Here is a 22,043-nt window from a genome sequence, read left to right on the forward strand (position 1 = left end):
GTAACCTTGTTATTATGGATTCATGTTTTGTTAGGTACAATAAATGGCTGTGTAAAATTTCAACTTGATCTGAAGATGGGTGTGGGAGAAATAACGAGCTCAGAATGTTGTACTAGACAGACAGACGGAGTGAGTTGATACAAGCTTTGATGAAAAAAAAAACCACCAGAATTTTCTTTTTTTTTTTTTCAAACTTCTGGAGTCCTGGAGGTTTTACCCACCCTACACCATGTCCTGTAGAAGTCCTGTGGCATTCGATGCACAAATCTAAGCCGCTCAAATCACAACCGCTGATAACAGCGTGAATACTCTGCCCCTTGCAAGACTTCCTCATTGGTGATTATATAAATATATATATTATTTGTATCACATAAGAAAGACTCGTCAGTGATAACACACTTTATTTTAGTCCATGGGGGTCATAGGGCAACCTTTTTTTTTTTTTTTTTTTTTTTTTTTTTTTTTTTTTTTAGATTTCCAGCATTGCGGTCAGAAGTTTCCAGATAGCGCCAAGGACTGGATATGGTCCGCGGGCCGTAGGTGTGACATCACTGGCATAACGTTTTCAAATACGATTTAATTGTTTGTGTGGGCTGAGTCACAAAGTCTATTTACAGGAGATACATCGAAAACATATCACTGTTTACGTGTCAACTTTGAAAACTTACAAGAGAGATCGGGATAGAGATGCATTCTCTGACGTGTCACCAGATAGATAGCTCCGCCCACTTCTCCACTTTCTCCTAACGGTAGTCTCGGAAGTGAGACTATGCGAGACCCCGGAGTCAGGTTTGGCGGTGGTATTTCGTTTCACTTCCTGGTGAGATAACCTTTAACCCGCGGAAGTAAGTGTGTGTGTGTGTTCGTGTTCTCGTGAACTCAGAAGATGCAAAGAGTTGGGATACTCATGGGATACTGTAAGGAAACGATCCCTGATGCTGTGGGTGGTACTTCATTCAACACAGTTTTCAAGACTTTCAATACAACTATCAACCGTGACATGCGACTTTCTCTCTCCATCAGCATTTGAACTTACGACATTCAGCAAAATCAAGTGCTCTGGCCAAACCACTGTATCTGAAATCCATTTTGTGACGAGTATCGTGCTGAGACATGTTCCCTTAAAGCACGTGAAGGAAATTGTGGTTTAAGGTCTCCAGTCGCCCTGTCCCCGAACAAGGAATAACCTATAGCTGAACATGGACCAGTTCTCCCTCTCTCAGCTCTAACCTATAGCTGAACATGGACCAGTTCTTCCTCTCTCGGCTCTAGCCTATAGCTGAACATGGACCAGTTCTTCCTCTCTAGGCTCTAACCTATAGCTGAACATGGACCAGTTCTTCCTCTCTCGGCTCTAACCTATAGCTGAACATGGACCAGTTCTTCCTCTCTCGGCTCTAACCTATAGCTGAACATGAACCAGTTCTTCCTCTCTCGGCTCTAACCTATAGCTGAACATGGACCAGTTCTTCCTCTCTAGGCTCTAACCTATAGCTGAACATGGACCAGTTCTTCCTCTCTCGGCTCTAACCTATAGCTGAACATGGACCAGTTCTTCCTCTCTCGGCTCTAGCCTATAGCTGAACATGGACCAGTTCTTCCTCTCTAGGCTCTAACCTATAGCTGAACATGGACCAGTTCTTCCTCTCTCAGCTCTAACCTATAGCTGAACATGGACCAGTTCTTCCTCTCTCAGCTCTAACCTATAGCTGAACATGGACCAGTTCTTCCTCTCTCAGCTCTAACCTATAGCTGAACATGGACCAGTTCTTCCTCTCGCAGCTCTAACCTATAGCTGAACATGGACCAGTTCTTCCTCTCTCAGCTCTAACCTATAGCTGAACATGGCCCAGTTCTTCCTCTCTCATCTCTAACCTATAGCTGAACATGGACCAGTTCTTCTTCTCTCAGCTCTAACCTATAGCTGAACATGGCCCAGTTCTTCCTCTCTCAGCTCTAACCTATAGCTGAACATGGCCCAGTTCTTCCTCTCTCAGCTCTAACCTATAGCTGAACATGGACCAGTCCTTCCTCTCTCGGCTCTATGTCCTGCTTCGTGCAAGACCCAACACTCTGACAAATTGTGGTCTACTGTTCCTTCGTCCTCACTGCAATAGTGCGTCGTGTGCTACAGTGCTCCCTGAATCACCTATCTGGCAATGACCGATTCTGAACTGGGCTAGTAAGGCCGGTAAATCACGATTTGATTGCCACCGTGCTTTTTAACGGTCAGATCTTTTTTTTTTTATCAGCCTCCATAATTCTCAGACCTTTCAGCATGTACGAAAGCAAACTTAAAATAAATAATTAAATAATTAAAAATGCGAATCTATCTTATCATGAATGTTTTCCCGTGGTGTAATGCACAATGTCGCCCTTTTGTAGTGTCTCACAAAATACCGTCTGCTACATCTCCATACTTCGGCTAGATATCATTACGTCTGCTAGATCTCCCCTTTCGTCTACAAACATCTTACCGCGAAACTTTCTGAAATCAAGTTTAGATCTTTCTGAGGCAGATTTTTTTTCTTAAGTCAAATCAAAACATTGACAAAACAATTCTGTAAAAGGAAACAAAACACTACCCTCCAAATCTCGAAAAAAAAATATTATAGCGAGTACTTCATATTTTGAATTAAAAAACAAACAAACAAAAAAACAACAAGATGTATCTTGACCATCTCTAGATTTGCCGGGACACACTCTTCGTGACACGTCCCACAGTCAACAGAGACAAACACACATTGGCACACAGTTTAACATACACACCGGGCGCGTGCAGTTATGTCCGTTAGCCAAAAAACACAGGCGATAAATCTGCAGATTAACCCTCAGGAGCCTACTGTAAGCCAAAGTTTTTGAGAGAAACTAACCTTAACAAATTCAGTATCGATTCCAGTGAGACATACCGCTAGATAAGTCATGTCCTTAAGTTTCAGTATCGAGTCTAGTCTTAAAGCGATGTGTCTTGCAGTGAGACAACGTCTCTACATCAAAGCACAGCACAGATGAGTAGCCCTAGAGAAAAAAATCATAGTCTTCACCAGGATTCGAGCCTCAAACCCGTTGGTTCGGAAGCCAACTGCTTTACCACTCAGCCAGCGAGCCCCCAAGCGTCTAATAAGAAGACTTTATTTCTTTATAAATTAGGAAACAATCTGGAGCAAATTCTGATACAAAACTTATTAAACAGGACTTATGTATTACTAGTGTCTGAGAGAGGCGACGCCATTGTATGACAGTGATTATAAGTGGCGAGGTGCATTTAGTTATTTCAATGCACTTTCAAAGTTGCACTGTGGCGCTCAAGTCAAACCCCTGGCCTGAATGGTGTGCACACGGCGACAAGAAACGAACTACTTCCGCTACAACTTCCTGCAACACACAGACACACACAACCAAAACTTTGTGTCGCTGGTTTGTAAAGGGTGTGTCTCAAACTTTTTCTAGGTAGACAACCAAACAGTGTGACGCACTTCGCTATTTATATTCCCAATCAAAGACCTAACGCGTTGTTTTTTTTTCTTGGTAAACAGAAAACAATTTGCGACATTAAAAATTTCGCTTACCCAGCATGCATGCTTACAAAAAAATAATCAAATATTACATGTATTGTTAAGTCAAATCCGTAGCCCACACAAATTACACGTACTTCGACCCGAAACTCACCCCAAACATTCAGACGGCAAAGAGTTAAGCCCTTTCTATCAAGGAGCAAATCCTCGAAGACATCTGGAGCCTAGACATTCAAAATGTGCTGGAACAATTTCTTTTGATTATGAACGCGGCTTTCGTTTAGAGCGTCAAGATTTGTTTAATATTAAAGTTGATTCTTCTGTTATGAACCAGTTGTAATGACTGCTACTACTGGGTCAGTGTACACGAGTTACAGTGGCGACATTAACTACACAAGGAAAAAAAAGGGCCGCTTCATACAACTAGTGTGGGTTTAGAAACATACAAATAGTGTGGGTTTAGAAACATACAAATAGTGTGGGTTTAGAAACATACAAACTAGTGTGGGTTTAGAAACATACAAATAGTGTGGGTTTAGAAACATACAACTAGTGTGGGTTTAGAAACATACAAATAGTGTGGGTTTAGAAACATACAAACTAGTGTGGGTTTAGAAACATACAAATAGTGTGGGTTTAGAAACATACAAACTATAGTGTGGGTTTAGAAACATGCAAATAGTGTGGGTTTAGAAACATACAAACTAGTGTGGGTTTAGAAACATACAAACTAGTGTGGGTTTTGAAACATACAACTAGTGTGGGTTTTGAAACATACAACTAGTGTGGGTTTAGAAACATACAAATAGTGTGGGTTTAGAAACATACAAATAGTGTGGGTTTTGAAACATACAACTAGTGTGGGTTTAGAAACATACAAATAGTGTGGGTTTAGAAACATACAACTAGTGTGGGTTTAGAAACATACAACTAGTGTGGGTTTAGAAACATACAATTAGTGTGGGTTTTGAAACATACAACTAGTGTGGGTTTAGAAACATACAACGTGTGTGGGTTTAGAGCACACAAAAAATGTAAGGAAAGGCTTTCTTTCCATCAATATGAAAACACACGTTTTCATTTGACAGAATGAGAGAACAAGAGAGAGAGAGAGAGAGAGAGAGAGAATGAGAACAAGAGAAAGAGAGAGAGAGAGAGAGAGATAGAGAACAAGAGAAAGAGAGAGAGAATGAGAACAAGAGAGAGAGAGAGAGAGAATGAGAACAAGAGAAAGAGAGAGAGAGAGAGAATGAGAACAAGAGAGAGAGAGAGAGAGAGAATGAGAACAAGAGAGAGAGAGAGAGAATGAGAACAAGAGAGAGAGAGAGAGAGAGAATGAGAACAAGAGAGAGAGAGAGAGAATGAGAACAAGAGAAAGAGAGAGAGAGAGAGAATGAGAACAAGAGAAAAAGAGAGAGAGAGAGAGAAAGGGGGAGGAACAGAATGGGAGAGAAAGAAAGATGTAGCAGCAATAATTTTTAAAACACTGCAATTGACCTTTCTCTGTAATAAACCTAGAACCTCTCTTTTCAAATGGCCTATATTATTAGCGTCTTCATCATCAAACTCAGCTTCAAAAGAACAAACATTATCTTCAACTTTAAAAAATATCCATGTCTAATTAAAAAAAATGTTAAAAAAAATAATTTGGCGTGAGCAATTCCAAGGTCTTGGGGGGATCGGCCCACTTTCCACCCAAATATTATATTCCTAGTTTTTTTCAATGATTAGCCGCCCCGGAAGTTGGGTTTCTCCCTCTTGGGCAAGCTCCAAGGCCAGGTGCGCTCAGGTATGCCAAGTCTAGTACGTCCATCAAGTACACCTCGGTGTAGCGGGAGGGCGTGAGTCACTGCGGACAAGATACAGCTGGCATGACCTATAAGTACCACTCAATGACTTGGGGGGGGGGGGGGGAGGCAGACCAGGGAGAAGCAACTAGAAACTTCGTGTCAAGAAGAAAAAAAAAAGAAACTCCTGCCATCCATGTGTGACAATATGACCTCATCTACGAAGTAAACACTTAATAACATTATTGTCAAAGGGTTTAGGGCTAGTCGTGCTCCTGTCTTCTCAAACACATGACAGCAAAAGTAGATACAGGAAAGACAACTCACTGCTGACGTGTCACAGAAGGTTACTCTGATACCACTTTCGAAAAAAAAAAAAAAACACACACACACTTTTTCGACATTTGCTCCCCCCCCCCCTCTTTTTCTTCTAAAATGATAAGCATCTAAATACTTAACACACTTTCTCTTCTTTCTATTCCAATTCGTTTCCCCCCAAGATTCGTGTTTAGCCCCACGCTCCGAGACTGCACAATTAAGCACCCAATCCCACCTAAAAATAACATGTTCTCAACTGTCTAGTCTGCTAGAAACGATAGTAACTTCATGGATCAATATATTCCAGCCTAGTCCTTGGTTATAACGAGTAGAACTGAACGCCCTTGCGTTTTTTTTTAAACTTATTAGAAAATATCTGCAACTAAATAGTCTATCTAAACACAACACTGACCAAAACCTTTTTTTTTTCCATGGGCTACATTTCAGATTCATACAAAGGATTTTCCCCTTTTATGTAGCACCCCTCTCGCTTAGTGTTTTTCTGTACCACCCTAAAAAACGAAATTAAAAGCGACATTTGTAACCGGGCACCACGACATTGAAACAAAGTTACGTCTAGACTGATACGTTCGAGTTGGTGCACCGCTGAGTTGGTGCACCGCTGGAGCAGGTGCACAAGACGGGGATGAGTCTAATTCCATGCCGCAGAACAAAAGTTCGGAGATGATTTCATGTGGCGCTGAGTCAATTATGGGAGCGCAACAGGAGGGGAGAGGGGCGTAGGGTGGGAGCAGAGGTTCCCACACTTGGCTAGAAACGGCAAATCCAATTCGAAGCGCGTAGAATGCGTCATAAGAAGGGCTTGATAATGCAGCTATGAGATTCTCTTATATTACCACCATTTGTACTATATCAAGAGGCCAGAACAAGACTCTGGTCCCAAAACCCTTCTATAGGAGAACAACTATACGGAGTACTGCCTGATCTTGAAACCAATTCGCGGATCATCTCAGAAATAGGATTACTGATCTGAACCCTCCGACATGTCAAATGAGAACGAAGAAGAAGAAAATCATCATTTTATTCAAACTTTTGTTTATTGTTTGTTTTTATGTTTTCGGATGTTCCTTCAGAGTTGAAGTTTTCTTCCTTGTCCAAACCTCCCGCAAGACGACGGGGGATGGGAGCGAGCAGGGTTTGAACCCGGGACCATCGATAAATCGAAACGACAGTCCAGCGCGCAAACCGTACGAACAGATAGCCATCTTAAGTTATATTCTAAGTGCCTTATATTCAACAATGTCTTATACAAAGACTATCAACGAATTAGTTTCCAAAAACAAAATGGCCCCATGGCCAGAACCTGATAGAGAACCACTGTGGTAGCGTATCTTTAAAAAAAACAACAACATAAAAGCCAGGAAGTGTTATTTCTTTTCCCTGATTAAGGTCAAGGCTAAATGGCTTTAAGATCGCTAGCGTTTACAACGCCAAGACGCCCCGGTGATTAAAACATTTGGCGTACACACCACGCCATAAACACTGAAGGGGAAGTTGAATCTGAACACACCAAGAGTTTATGCCCTTTTATTTTTTTCGAACACAAAAAGAGTTTATGCCCTTTTATTTTTTTCGAACACAAAAAGAGTTGATGCCCCCCCTTTTTTTCTACCGCTAATAGCGTATGCATTACAGGCAAAGTGATTACTCGGGCCACAATACGAAGACACTATCACAGACCTCTTGTGTCCTCTAGAGACCGCACAGTTTGCATCCGCACCACAGAACAGGCTGCGAAAGTGAACTCACTCACTGTTTTTAAATTGTATTGGAGCGTCTCCACCATGAGCTAAATGTCAAGGACGCTTAAAGAGTCGCCTGCTAAATACAAGCCACTAACGGAAGAGTACATTTTCGATTCAGAAATGCTGATAAAAAAAAAAAAAACAAAAAAAAAAAACCCAATTTTATATGGTTTCTTAAAACACAGCTTATCAACACTGCCTATATACTGCACACCGGATGAACCAAAGCGCTTTCTATTTATAGCCTGTTTTTTCCCGCCACGTATGAAAGTCACCATATCAAGTTCACCAAATCTCTACAATGAAAAAAACAAAACAAACGCTACTTTAAATGCGATTTCCCCATTGTCTTCAACATACTCGAAGTGCAGCAGCTAGATCTAGTCTACTTCCGGCGTTTAATTAGTAAACATGCGTATAAGAACCCAACGGAAACAATCGAGGAATTTTCAATTGATCCGCCTATGTAGACACGCGAATCCATGTTGTTTAGCTGAGAATAAAATATTCTGTATTGCTTCTCTATTGTCCTCTCGGCATTGCTCAGTGCACTTAGTTCAGCCTCTTGTCTTTATCTCCCGTAATTATTTGTCCACATCCTGGGAGAATTGTTCATTTTTTTTTCACATTTGTACATTCTACGCTCTTGTGACTAAACTTCGATAACATTTTATGTACGCAATCAGAAAACGATACATTCGGTGTAGACGTATAGGAGCGTGCATGCTCTTTTTATATAACAAAAATTTAAATTTATAAAACCAAAAATATAATTGAATTCGAAGTGGTCAAATCAACGATGGATTAGGAGAGAAAGAGCAGAGTAACTGGGAGAAGGTTTCAGTGCTGCCTTTTAAGCTCAACGCAAGCAAAACCCAGCCCGGGTTTTCAGCTCGTACCCTCGGCCACAATTTTAAGGAAACTATTTAGTAATTACAACAAACAAGTCGACAAGCTACATGTTTTCTCTCCCTTGAAGTATGTCAACGCCAAGAACGAGTGGGTGATAAGTTCACGCCGCCTTGTAGTGGGTGTGTTACTTCCTTATTATTTTTTTTTTCAGGTAAATGACTTTGTTCTGTAAATAGTTCATAATCCGAGAGATCAACACAATGTGGACCTAAACTATATGTGCCAGATAGAGCACACAACAATGGCTCCGACCGACAAGGACGAGCCCCTAGAAGAGTTGTGTACTGCCACAGCACGGCGTGCACACAGGTCGAGTCGATGGGCCAGTGGATTGATAAAAACAGAAACAAGTCGAACGGGTCCTGATTTCCATAACTCAGTATTGGCCCCCCCTTGCCGCCGCCCCCCCCCCCCCATCACAAAGCAGCTCCACCCATCTGTCAGCTCCCCCCTAAATCATACCTCATAATGTTTGCATACACGGCAATATTTCGCCAAAGGGGGGCAAACAACTCTCGTTTATCGACTTTACAAAGGGGAAGTAAGAGCCAGAGAACGTATCCTAAATACAGTTACCTTCGTTCATTTCCTAACAGTTCGAACACTTTTAATATTTGGCAGTAGGCACATAATTTCTGGGCAACACTTTACACAAATGCTGCCCCGGCAATGAAGTTAAGGCCCGGTATCGACTACGACATCTAATTAATCTGACTGTAGTGGTGGTTTTTTTCTCACGCTAGTATATTTACAGTATTGTTAACCATAATTAAGTTTCTGTGAAATTTTTTAAGAGCCATGTAGGCTACCTCATCCACAATACATGACCGACACAAATACATATGAAAATGAAATAGAATGATATACTTTAGTAAATGAAAATACTTTACAAAGATGAATCCAGTGCTATACATGGATATCATCACCCCGTCTATTGAATTGTGGGAGTGAACTACAGAAGCTACTCAATTGCATTCTTAAGTGACAATTTGGTGTAAAACGATTGGTTAAGAAAATATGCATTTTAACTAAAGATCAAATATATATTATTTTGGATAATACCTCTAAAATCTGCTCATGATTTGGCACATTTCCATTCTTGCTGTTTCATAATGAAATAGTGTCGCCCGTAATATATATATATATACAAGGCACACTAAATCATAGTCTATGCTTGTATCAGTGTGTATTTAAATGAAGCTGTCTAGGTGCCATTACTCTTCGAGAAGCCAGATCAGTTACTTCGGCTATCAAAAGTTGATCCACAAGTGGACCAAAGGATCCACACGTGGACACAGTGAGCCTGCTGCGGAAGTTGTCTGGGAGAAGAGAAGGGCGCGGTACGGAGAGCCCCCCCCCCCCCAGTGTGTGGTCAGATTTGCCCAGCGGCCTGTCCATCACAAGGAGACGGCTAGAATAAACGAGCTCTGACTTGTACAGCTTATGACCCGGGCTACACTCCTACTGTTACAGACTGACCACTAGCTGGGCAATCAATTAAAAGTGGAGACTTTCTGGTCATCCCACGACAAAAAGACACACACAAAACCACAGCTTTCTATACTGTCATGCACCACTTGTTTACAGTGTCTCTTCTATTGAACAAGCAAAGACTCTAGAGAGATTGGAAGGGCAGCGGGTAACCTACATTCCCCCCCCCAACCACCACCACCTTTCCGCCACACACGCGCGCGATAGTCGACATAGCTAAACTATGAGTAGTCCCAACTGATAACAAACGCATCTGTTCCTCGCCAGTGGTTCTCACTGGGCAGCTGTAGCACCTCGCTCTAATTTAAAAAAAAACTTCAACCAGAGAACCTGGACTGTCATTACATCTCCAGACAATCGACTCAGATCACATTTAATATGTTTCAAGTACGGCAGCAGCTCGAGAAGCAAACCCGAACACACATTCAGTGGTCTGAGCCTTTCACATCCAGCTAACACAACAGAGAGTGAAACTTGTGCGGTGACATAGATCTACACTGAAATACACACAAAACTACACAGCGAACTCAAAACGTATGACACTCAAGTAAACATCCAACGTTATGGAAGTCTCTCGGAGACACCAGAACACAAAGCCAATAACCTGAGTGGGTAGATCTAGAAGTAAGTATCTCAGAGACACCAGAACACAAAGCCAATAACCTGAGTAGATCTAGAAGTAAGTCTCTCAGAGACACCAGAAAAAAAAAGTTAATAACGTGCGTAAGTAGATCTAGCATTAAGTCGAAATCGCGACATCAAAAAAAAATAAAAAAAATGTGCACCTCAGCATTTTAGATCCCATACTCTGACCATTGAGTTCAATCGATTCAGTGATAAAAGTGAAGGACGCTTGGGTGCGTTGTAGCAGTACACATAAAGATAAACAGAAAAGTATGGGTTCAATGCCTAATAAGTATTAAATCATCAGTGAGTTCAGTCAACAGTTAAAAGAATGCTTGATATAAAATGTACACACATATCATTCCCCAGTCACATTAGAAAATTATACAAGCCGTAGTTATTTTTCTTTTTACCATCAAAGTAAATAAAAAATAAAGAATGCATAAACACGTGAACCAGATTTGTGAACAAAAACAAAAAAAGAAGGGGCGATAACACGAACAGTTTACCACCGATACAGAAATAACAAAACACTATCATACACAGAATTAAGAAACTGATATCTATACCGACCAGATTTCATTGAAGATAGAGTCCATTTTTTTCCAAGAAAAAACAAAATAGCTGAAACTTATCTGATCATCTCCGACTTGAGAGCTAAGATTAACATCAAACAAGTTCATCACTAGTTCATTGATTCAATCAATGTCATCGAAGAAGACGAGATCAATTATGTCCTTACACGTTGGGGTGACAAGTCTCTGCAGGATCAGAACGTCTGGACTTTAAGACGCATACATTTAGCAGTATACACTTACATTCTGGGCAGCAAATGTCTAAGACATCAAGAAAACTGGGCAACAAATGTCTAAGACATCAAGAAAACTGGGCAACAAATGTCTAAGACATCAAGAAAACTGGGCAACAAATGTCTAAGACATCAAGAAAACTGGGCAACAAATGTCTAAGACATCAAGAAAACTGGGCAACAAATGTCTAAGACATCAAGAAAACTGGGCAACAAATGTCTAAGACATCAAGAAAACTGGGCAACAAATGTCTAAGACATCAAGAAAACTGGGCAACAAATGTCTAAGACATCAAGAAAACTGGGCAACAAATGTCTAAGACATCAAGAAAACTGGGCAACAAATGTCTAAGACATCAAGAAAACTGGGCAACAAATGTCTAAGACATCAAGAAAACTGGGCAACAAATGTCTAAGACATCAAGAAAACTGGGCAACAAATGTCTAAGACACCAAGAAAACTGGGCAGCAAATGTCTAGGACATCAAAAAAAAAACAACAACTGGGCAACAAATGTCTAAGACACCAAGAAAACTGGGCAACAAATGTCTAAGACACCAAGAAAACTGGGCAGCAAATGTCTAGGACATCAAAAAAAACAACTGGGCAACAAATGTCTAAAAACATCAAGAAAACTGGGCAGCAAATGCCTAAAACACAATGTACACTGGACAGCATATGTCTAAAACATAAAAAAAACAACAACTGGGCAACAAAAGTCTAAAACATTAAGAAAACATCTGACAGCTTCCAGTGCGAAAGAATAACATCTACAAACCTACAGTGAAAGTGGCAACATCCTAGACTTAGTTAACACAAGTAGACTTAATTAACAACAGTAGACTTAATTAACAACAGTAGACTTAATTAGCAACAAGTTTATAATAGAGATTTGGGGGAAACATGGTAACAACGTTAGGGACAAAAGACACCAACAGAAACAACTTTTTGGGCAACATAAAGGAAGAACCAAGTTTCAGGGCAATGATAAGAAAAGAAACAACGTTTGGGACAACATGATAGCATCAGTTTGGACTTTTAAGGACAACATGATAGTTAGGACTTTTAAGGACAACACGATAGCATCAGTTAGGACTTTTAAGGACAACACGATAGCATCAGTTTGGACTTTTAAGGACAGCATGATACAATTAGAGAGACAGCTTTTTGTGGCAAAATGACAAGACCAGAAACATTTTTTTTTTGGAAAACCAGATTACAACGATCAGGGCAACAGGAACAAAATATAGAGACAACTCGTGACTTGATTTGTTGCAGATGAGCACATCTTCGTCCTTTCTCTTCTATAGGACAACCAGGGTTTTCTCTCATGGTCTCTACCCCATTTCTAAATATAGATCTAAACACTAGCGTGTAAAACAGGATGATAAACCAAAAATATAATTTTTTTAAGAAATGTTTAGACTTTTTTTCTTATACCAATACGTCACCTTTTCTTATTGTTGGACAAGGAGTTAACATTGGAAGATCGTGGAGGGTACGATATTAAAAATAGTAGAAAATAAAAAATGTAATCGTTTACTAGAAAAGGGGATGTGAGGTGCAATCACGTGACAATAGCAGTGGTAGTGCATTTTAATTAAAAACTAAGCTCTTGTAAGAGTCAAGTAGATACTTTATAACATCAAGCAACGAGGGTCCTCAAATGGCAACCCATTAGGTATGCAGTAGAAACAGAGTACTGAATTTATAAGACTACTAGTCATCACTGAATTATTGCGCTTATCTACTACCTATACTAAAATGTCTAGTACGTACCGTGCAAGTCTTTATTAATTTTTTAAACTAGTTGTAATGAAAAGTGCTAAAGAGAATGAAATCAGAGCAGAGGTGAGATTTTGCCTTTCTGAAACAGATTCCCCTTTCAGACCTTGCGATCTATAGGGCAGATGATGTAAAGGTCACGTGTTTCTGTGGCCCACGTTTAACGAGGGTGTCAAGTGGCCAGCACAAAGACCAATCGCCTTAACTTTTCCCCAACTAAGGTCAGGTAGCCATTAGAGCTGGATGGACTCAAAGGCGCCCTAAATATCGAGAAATTTAAAGTTCCAGTATTCACCAAAATACCAATACCAGGACCCTCTGGTTCGGAAGTCTATTGACATGGAACTAAGACTTTTGGAGTTTCTGGCTATTATGCAAAGAGATACACACCGATTGTAAGGTAATTTGCTTTTAAATGAGAGCCTTACATTCCAGTCACCTTGGTTGCAGAGAACGCAAGATTGCGTCCATCTACGTTAAACATTGTGCAATTCTTCATGGCAGACAAGACTGTTTCTCTTGGGCCAAAAATAAGATTGAGCTAACCTAAAAATAATAAGCTAAGCTTCAAATAATAAAGTGCTCATCTGCGACCAAGAAAGAGTGCGCGTTATGATAAATATTTTGACTATGGGTTCTATACAAAACAGGAATCACTGGATGGTGTTCCCAACTCTCATCCTACCAAGCAAAACATTAGAACCGTTGTGGTACCCCCCTCAATTGAAACTGAAACATGAATTGTTATTGTTTCAACACTTGACAGACACCGAGTGATGACAGCCAAGTGCTAATTAAGACAGTTGTTTACTTAGTCTCGGTCACGTGTTGTTTACAGTCACCACATCAATTCGAGTTGTGAAGTCAAACCACAAAGTGTGGCACGGGAATGGCGATGACAGTCACATTCATGCTCAACCCTGAGCGCTGGCTCTAGACGAGAACCATATTTGTACATTTCTAAATCGCCATTTTTTTATTTCACTTGGGGTAATGATTTACACAGCGAACCTGATGGCTGAGTGGTTAAGCGCTTGGTTTCCGAACAGGAGTATATCGGATTCGATTCCCGGTGAAGACTGGGAATTCAAATACGGGTATTTGGGGGAGACATCAGAGTCTATCCAGCTTTAATGATTACATGGGGAATAAATGAAGCTGGTCGTTGTGATGGCCACATGACACCCTCGTTAACCGTCTGCCAAGTAACACGACATTATATGCCTTATAGATCGCAAGGTCTGAAAGGGGTACTTAATGTCAGATCCTTTATGACAGAAAGCAAACCATCCCTTTGCATCACGCTGTGGGGTAGATAATGGGTGCTAAACAACTTGAGTGGACGCCCTGAGAGTAAGAGAGATGGAAAGGGGAGGGGGTGACATGTTGCAAGGTGCCATACGAAATGTCAACACTTATAAACCGCTTCACTGTGTAGATAAAAGATCACAAAATAAAATCCGTCGTGTAAAACTCTCTCTCTCTCTCCCTCTGTGTGTGTGTGAAGGTGTCAATGATAAGTACTGGGACTAACTTTAAAAAAAAAAACAGTCTTTATATTTAACACAAAATCTCCAAAAAAGGTCACAATGCAGACTCACTAAGTCCGGGTCACTAGCCCAATGCAGCTTTATTAAGGCTGAAAATAAAGACTATAAATAACGATATAACCTGTGCTTAATATACAAAATAGTTGTTGGGGGGGAGGCCATATGCGCCGACTTCACTGACACTGCCTCTTAATACTTCCTAACAGACCCCAGTTCCAAGAGGAACAAAAAAAGGGGAGTAAGTCCGACTCTGAGAGTGGGAACAAGGAACTTTTTATTTAAATATTGCTAGAACTAGAAGAGACTTCCGGTCCATTAAAAGTTTCAATGAGAAATTGACCTATCAAGAAGTTAACACTCAGGGTGTTCATCCTCCACGTAGTTCAGGGGTTCTCAACCTGTGGGTCGCGACTCCCTTGGGGGTCGATTGACGATTTTCCAGGGGTCGCCTAAGACGATCCAAAATATGGATTGTTATTGTCTATAGTTCTGTTGATGTATGTGTGTGCGGGGAGGGGGGTCACGGCAGAGAGGCGGATTGTGAAAAGGGGGTCGCCGAGCATAAAAGGTTGAGAACCGCTGATGTAGTTGGATGTACGCACGACCACTTTGAAAGCTAGAGCTCAACAAAAGTAACGACACGGCACAGCTTGAAACTTTGCCTGATATTGCAATCAATGCGTTCAGTGCCATCTCTACTAATTACACAGGCCACCCAAGTGTTGTCGGGTACACACAACAGGGAGGTCAGAGAGAAACAAAATTTCAAATGTGATCATATTATTGTTATCTAGTGGTCTCCCCTTCAAAGTCAAACACGGGGGTATAGGTCCCTGTTAAGTTCTAGCAGACCTACAGCAAACAAAGCAACTGATCTAGTTCTGTCTACGGTCTTACAAGAGCGTATAACTCCTGCCGCAATGCCATGTCAGCACGCCATCTTTCCAGGCATTATCTCCCTTGCACTCTATCTCCATACTGTCCCTTTAGCCATATTTTATAAAGATCTATAAGGTCCATTAGATCTATCTGCGCTGAAGTGCGACTCTAGTTGATCAGCTGCTAGTGGAATGATCGATATTTAGGAGTTACTTAAAATGTATTGGGTGAGGGGGGGGGGAGTTGTATATCTCGTCCAGAGGCTCCAACAGAACAGGGTATAAATCGAGTATAACGACTTCTAAAAAAAGAGCTCCACTGATTTCGTTTTGTCGTTTGAAATAGTTTTAAAGTTTGATTAGCGACCCCCTTTTTTTTTTAGGAACTTGAAAATGAAACAGGAAAGAGAACTGTAATGGAGCTAGATTTGATATTAGTTCCTTGTTCGACCTACTCTACTAAAATAATCACAAACGTTTAGCCTCTAGGCCAGGGGTTCTCAACCTGTGGGTCGCGATCCCCTTGGGGGTCGATTGGCGATTTGCCAGGGGTCGCCTAAGACCATCAAAAATAGGGATGGTTATTGTCTATTCTTTCTATTGCTGTTGGGGGGGGGGGGGGGGTGACGATTTGCCAGGGGTCGCCTAAGACCATCAAAAATAGGGATGGTTATTGTCTATTCTTTCTATTGTTGTTGGGGGGGGGGGGGGTCGCGGCAGAGTGGTATATTGTAAAAAGGGGTCGCCGTGCTAAAAAGGTTGAGAACCGCTGCTCTAGGCCATATGAATTCACCATTTTTGAAAATCGCAGAATAAACGAATCAAAAAAAAAATCATTAAATGGATTTTGCACATTCTTAAGACAATGTATTATTTTTTTATTTTTTTTTGACGATTGAAAAATTTCGCAACTGTGTATCTACACAAGTGTCCTACTGCCCTTATGACACTGTCTTTAAACAGGCTTATTCGTCCCTAACCTATAAATAAAGACAATTCATATTTAAATAATACGCAAACTAGGGTGACCTCTGACCCCGCCACGAAGTTTCACACCCCCCTACGTTTGAAGGACGGTGTCGTCTACTAATGTCAGCACCTGAACAGGTCACGAAATGGAAAGTAGGGAAGCGGAAATGAATAACGCAGTGAGGTGCTTCGGGAACTGAGACATGCAGACGAACTGCAGTTTGATACAACACACTCTAGAACTGAACTAAACAACACACAAAAAAGAAACATAACAATACATGATTACGATGGAAAGGGTGGGAGAGATATAGAGTAAATTTGGAAAAGGTCAAGCGACGGTCACAAGCCGAAGGGAAAAAAGGTGGGAAAATGGGGCAATCAAAAAATAAAAGTTTTTTTTTTTAATTTCTTTTTTACGAAAATGGGGGAAAGGGGGGGGGGTTAAACCATGAGCTGAGTAACGATGAGGAAATCAAATGAGCAAATTCTTATTAAGTCAACACAAACTAATCTAGGTCTACATCTGATTCTCTTCTCTTTCCTTAATAAAATGGGAAATATCTTTGTTACACGCTGTTGAAAAATGATCCGACTTAGAAAGAAGAGAGCAGTCTGTGTGGCGAATGAAACACGCTTGGACTCCGTTTGGTTGCCCCATTGATTGATACTACAGCTCAAAGTGTGTAGCCAGCCCAGTCCGAGTTATCGACCCGACTCCAATCAACAGATTAACTGGGAATCAAGTGGCTGATAAATGGCACTAGGTAGTAATCACCAAAGTAATTAATACAACCTTACCCTTACATTACTCAACTAAAGGCAGATACAGCCTTATACTAACAGTACTCAACTAAAGACAGCCCTGCAAAGTCTTCGCTTCAAAAGCTAAAGGTAAAAAAAAAAATACCTACGGACAAAGTATTACTATAGTACATTTGAAACCATTCTTGAGCAAAGATAGAAAAAATGGGAAGAAAAGTGAATTCTTCCAATATTCTTTCTGTATTTTCCAATAAAATAATTTGTCAGTGCAACGCCTTGATCAAACATTTCAAGAAAGGCTACAAACTAAGCAACAAAACAAAAAAAAACAGTAGATTTTAATTAATCAATAAAAGACAAAAAAAAAAAAAGAGTCGGAAGTGAAAGAAGTTCTTGATGACAATTCACTTCTAATTATAGTTTTACAAGCATTATGGTCTCTACTAATGTATCTGATTACTACATATAGCCAAAGAGAGACACTTGTATAAGCCATCAAGATTTGTAGGTAAATGTTCATTTTTAGTCAGAAACATTTGACTTGGTCATATACATGAATACCATTAGTTTAAATACCTATTTTCTGACAGGCAACCTGTCCTTTTGTATTCTGTTTTGGCGTAAATTTTTGACAACACAATGTTAAATAAGTGAGAAAATGTAGCCAAGTGAAACTGTATGCTATGACAATATGTTGCAGATTGCCATCTCATCAACCAAAAGTCCTTAAAATTTAGAATTCCCCCAAAGAACCCCCTCAATATTTCACCATCCTAGAGCAAACAATGTTAATTTATGAACAGGTAACCATCTTATAAACAAGAATCAAATTCATCCTGGGGGGGGGGGGGGGGGGGGGGGAGGAAAGAGGTGCCACAATACACTGTTACCACAAAATACTAAACTTTCAAGCAAGCACATTTATTGATGAACCATCAAAGCCATAGGGCTTAACTTTTATAGTACTACATTAAGACATTGTATTTTAAAAAAAAAAAGTTATTATTTTCTTATTTACAACAAGTCTTGTATTGGTTTCCTCCTTGCACCCTTCCCCCAAGACAAAACACAGCACAAGAGATCAATATGACCAGCAAATGCAGTTATGGAAAAGAGCTTGGCTAAATGTACAAATGAAGGCTAAACAGAGACTTGTGTATTCCAAGAAAAATGATGATGGGAGATGTGGAGGACACGCACCAATGCAAATGAGAGACTACCACAACTTTCAAAGGTAGACAGTTGAACTTCAAATGAACGAAAACATAAAGTGTGTCATTGTTCTATATTTAGAAACTAGATATTAGTAAACAAAACAATGATACAGATAAGGCAATCTCTGCTAACTAAATATCAGACTAGGAGGCCATGATTTCATACAGTCTGTGTATTACATGTTAATCTTATCAACAACTTTATAGTAAAATTCTGAACTACACTATATACACTACATCTCAAAGTAGATTCTAGGTCCAGTTAGATATATACAATTGGGAACTGTATGACAAAATTCCTATAAAACAATTTTTTTGTTCATTGTTCAAAAAGTTACTATCATCTAAAATACACCCCCCCCCCAAAAAAAAAAACACACACACAGTAAATAGGTTACTGGGACAAAAAAAAGTTTCTAAAATTCTTGAGTTACATCAATTTTACTAAGGATGATTTATAGGCTTGTACAAGTATAGGGCAATCAGTTGTAACTTACTAAATTTAGATCTTAGAATGTAAATCCTATTATTTAAAGAACATTTTGCTAAGCAACTAGTAAGTAAGTAATGGTTCTTAAGTAAGATATTCAGAGATAGAATAATTACTGTTCAAAACAAACTTAGGATGAGTCTAGTATTAGTAGATAGATCTAGATTCTTTGTATCAACTACCTAGTTTAATTTAACCAAGACCTAGAATATATATTAATACATTGAGTATCCAGATAAAATTTGATTTAAGAGTCTAGATTAGATCTAGTTTAGATTTATATATTTATAGATCTAGATCTTTTCTTATACATTGCAGACATTATTTCAAAAGAGAAAATAGGTAGTTTGTAGATTAGTCTAACATCTAGATAGATTCAATAGAGAGATCTAGATTGTATATTGATAATATTCTATCAATATCATCTAGATCTATTTGATCTACATACTAGATTCAAGAACTATATGATATCTAGAGATAGTAGAGTATAGTATAGGGAGTTTTACCTAGTATAGATCTTTAGTCTTCTCTACTGTCTCTACTAGAAGTATAGTCTGTTTAAAGTTGTCTAGTTGAGTCTGTTTAGATCTATATAGTACTCTACTAGATCTAGATATAGATTTATAATAAATCTAATACTTCTAGTAGAGACAGTAGAGTACTAGACTCTAGTCTCTATACTATATATAGATCTAGTATATTCTATAGATATAGATCTAGACAGACTTAACTAGACTAGTCTTAAACAGACTAGAATCTATACTTAGAATACTTATTTTAGTTCTAGATCTAATGATCTATCATTATAGATCTAGATTCTATATACTGTCTAAAGTTAGAGATTAGAGTAGGGATATCTATATTAATTATTATCTATATCTAGAATCTAGACTCTATAAAACTTTATAAAAGTCTATTGACTATTGTCTGATTACTCATGATTACTGATGTGACAGAATCTAGAAGATAATGACATTAATTAATGATATATCTAGGCTAATATTTAATATAATATAGATCTAGATCTAGTGAGATTAGATTATTTATTCAAGAATATTATATTCTAGATTAATTGAGTCAATTATTAGATCTACATCTAGATTAAGACTTAAGATTCTAATTCTCTATCTAGATCTAATTATAATTGTCTAATCATGGTCATGACTAATCTAGGTCTAGAGAAGTATTTCAAGTCTAGATCTAGATGTCTAGTCTAGAAATGTTGCTATGCACTTTGTTCACGTTTAACTGGATAATAAATGTAGATCTAGACTCTATAACAAGGAACAAGGAAATTGTCAACACAGTAATTTGATATTTTTTTTATGATTGGAGCTCGTAAAAAAATTTCAACATTTAAACGTATGGCTATGCCAGAAAGTATACAAGTGTTGGCATTTTCAGAGTGGTCATTTGTTTAAATCTTGAAATTAGACTTTCTGTAAAAAAAAATAAATAAACTTACCGAATTAAACGTTTCCCGTAAATCATTAATTTGTTCCTGAGTCAAATGTACTGTGTTGCGGTTCGCCATTTTGTCACAGTGAAGGGAGTGTTATTTGGTCACGTGACTTGTTTTATATTTGTATTGCCCTAAGACCGGTCGACGTCTCGTTTTGATTGGTTGACACCGGTGTCATCTATTCCATAAAAGGCTTATGTACAACGCAGTCTGATTCATAACAATACGTTACAAATACTAAGTCCAGGCGGATACTAATTAATAAAACTGTTTACTAAGTAAATTCCAGAAGTTTTTAAGCGTTTACACTTCTGGTTGCAACGCAAATCTGGTTCAATACAATGATATTCAGCCGACAAACAATGAATGCGCCGGCCTCACTCGGTTCCCCCCAAAGAATGTTTAACTCCTTGAAGCGTGACTGATAAAAGTGAAAAATCTAACCGCGAGAGCTCTGCTAGCACAGTGGGGTGCCGGTAGTTTATATATTCTTATCGCTCATTCACATGAGTCACACACCAGTAGGCGAACCAGCGGTCGAATTTCCCTTTTCCTTTCGTTTGTCGACTAGGAAAAACAAAGTTAATATACAAATTAGTGCGTCTTAAATTTTCTGCCCATCTCGTTGCCTCTTTATAAGAGCTTATAGATTACAGACGTTACTACGAAAAAGAAGATAATGACGTCCTACGCATTTCATGTGTCAATCTAGTCATGCATGTTGATCAATGTCTTAAACTCTGCTAATATTGGGATACCATGATACCTATATAGATATTTTGAGTTTAGAATCTATGTGACTCGTTTAACATGAATAATAAAAAGGAGTTGTTTTTTTTTTTGTTACTCTTAATAACTGCAGGCTTTTTTTTTTGTGGTGGAAAGAACTGCTCCATTTTGATTCCCATTTTTATAATTCTTCTAATTCTTTTATGTAAAATTTCAGTAACTTGAGTTGTATCTAGATCGCTATTCATTATTCGGTTATATTTTATTTGTATAATTCTATTGCAAATAGATAGATCTATAGAATATAGATGCAATGTAGGCATATATCGTACAGTATCTCTAGAAATAATATATTGTATTGAAAATATAGTGGCTAACAGACACACAATGAGTTATTAGGAAATTATGTATATTTAGGCCTAAACATAACTATATATTTGTCTACATTATGAATTTAAGGTTTCGTCCTGGTAGGCTATAATCTTACCATACCTATCCATTCTTAGACCTTGTCTTCGGTCTTCCTATCGTTTTGTCTGCCTCTTCTTCTTTTCCCTGGTATTGTCCCCTGCAGGAAAGTCTTTACGAGCCCTTGAGGACCTCGAGATGTGGCCATACAGTTTTAGTTTGCGTTGGCAGTGGTCAGCCGATCATCATGGAGCCCGTTTGCCATTGTGACACTGTTTCGTATTTCCTGGTAAGTGGTGCGGTCTTTGAAGGTGATGCTGAGAATCCTTATGTAGCATCTCGATTGCTTGGCCAGTATTCCCCCCCCCCCCCAATCAATTCTGCAGTTTGCGTCCTAAATTCACAAGCATTGCAGAAATGTCGCCATGTCTTTTATTATTTTTATTTCCAAATTATACACTACATTTTTAACACGTTTTAAAGTGTTATGTATCATATCATTCATATTGATACCGAACTGAATTCAAATAATTCAGACCAATACCAAGACTATGAGATAAAGGAATTTGTTC

General features: G+C 39.0%; 1 protein-coding gene across 1 annotated transcript in view; it reads right to left on the bottom strand.

Moving 5' to 3' along the window:
* Window positions 1-20,746, bottom strand: part of LOC106079496 (plastin-1-like) — a 44,320-nt gene extending 23,574 nt beyond the window's left edge. The window contains exon 1 of the mRNA XM_056043324.1: window positions 20,338-20,746. Within this exon, the coding sequence (XP_055899299.1) occupies window positions 20,338-20,406 (69 nt within the window). The 5' untranslated portion in view covers window positions 20,407-20,746. The remainder of the gene's footprint in view (window positions 1-20,337) is intronic.
* Between the last annotated feature and the right edge of the window lie 1,297 nt (window positions 20,747-22,043).

This window comes from Biomphalaria glabrata, chromosome 10 (genome assembly GCF_947242115.1).
Source record: "Biomphalaria glabrata chromosome 10, xgBioGlab47.1, whole genome shotgun sequence".
Classification (NCBI taxonomy): Eukaryota; Metazoa; Mollusca; class Gastropoda; family Planorbidae; genus Biomphalaria; species Biomphalaria glabrata.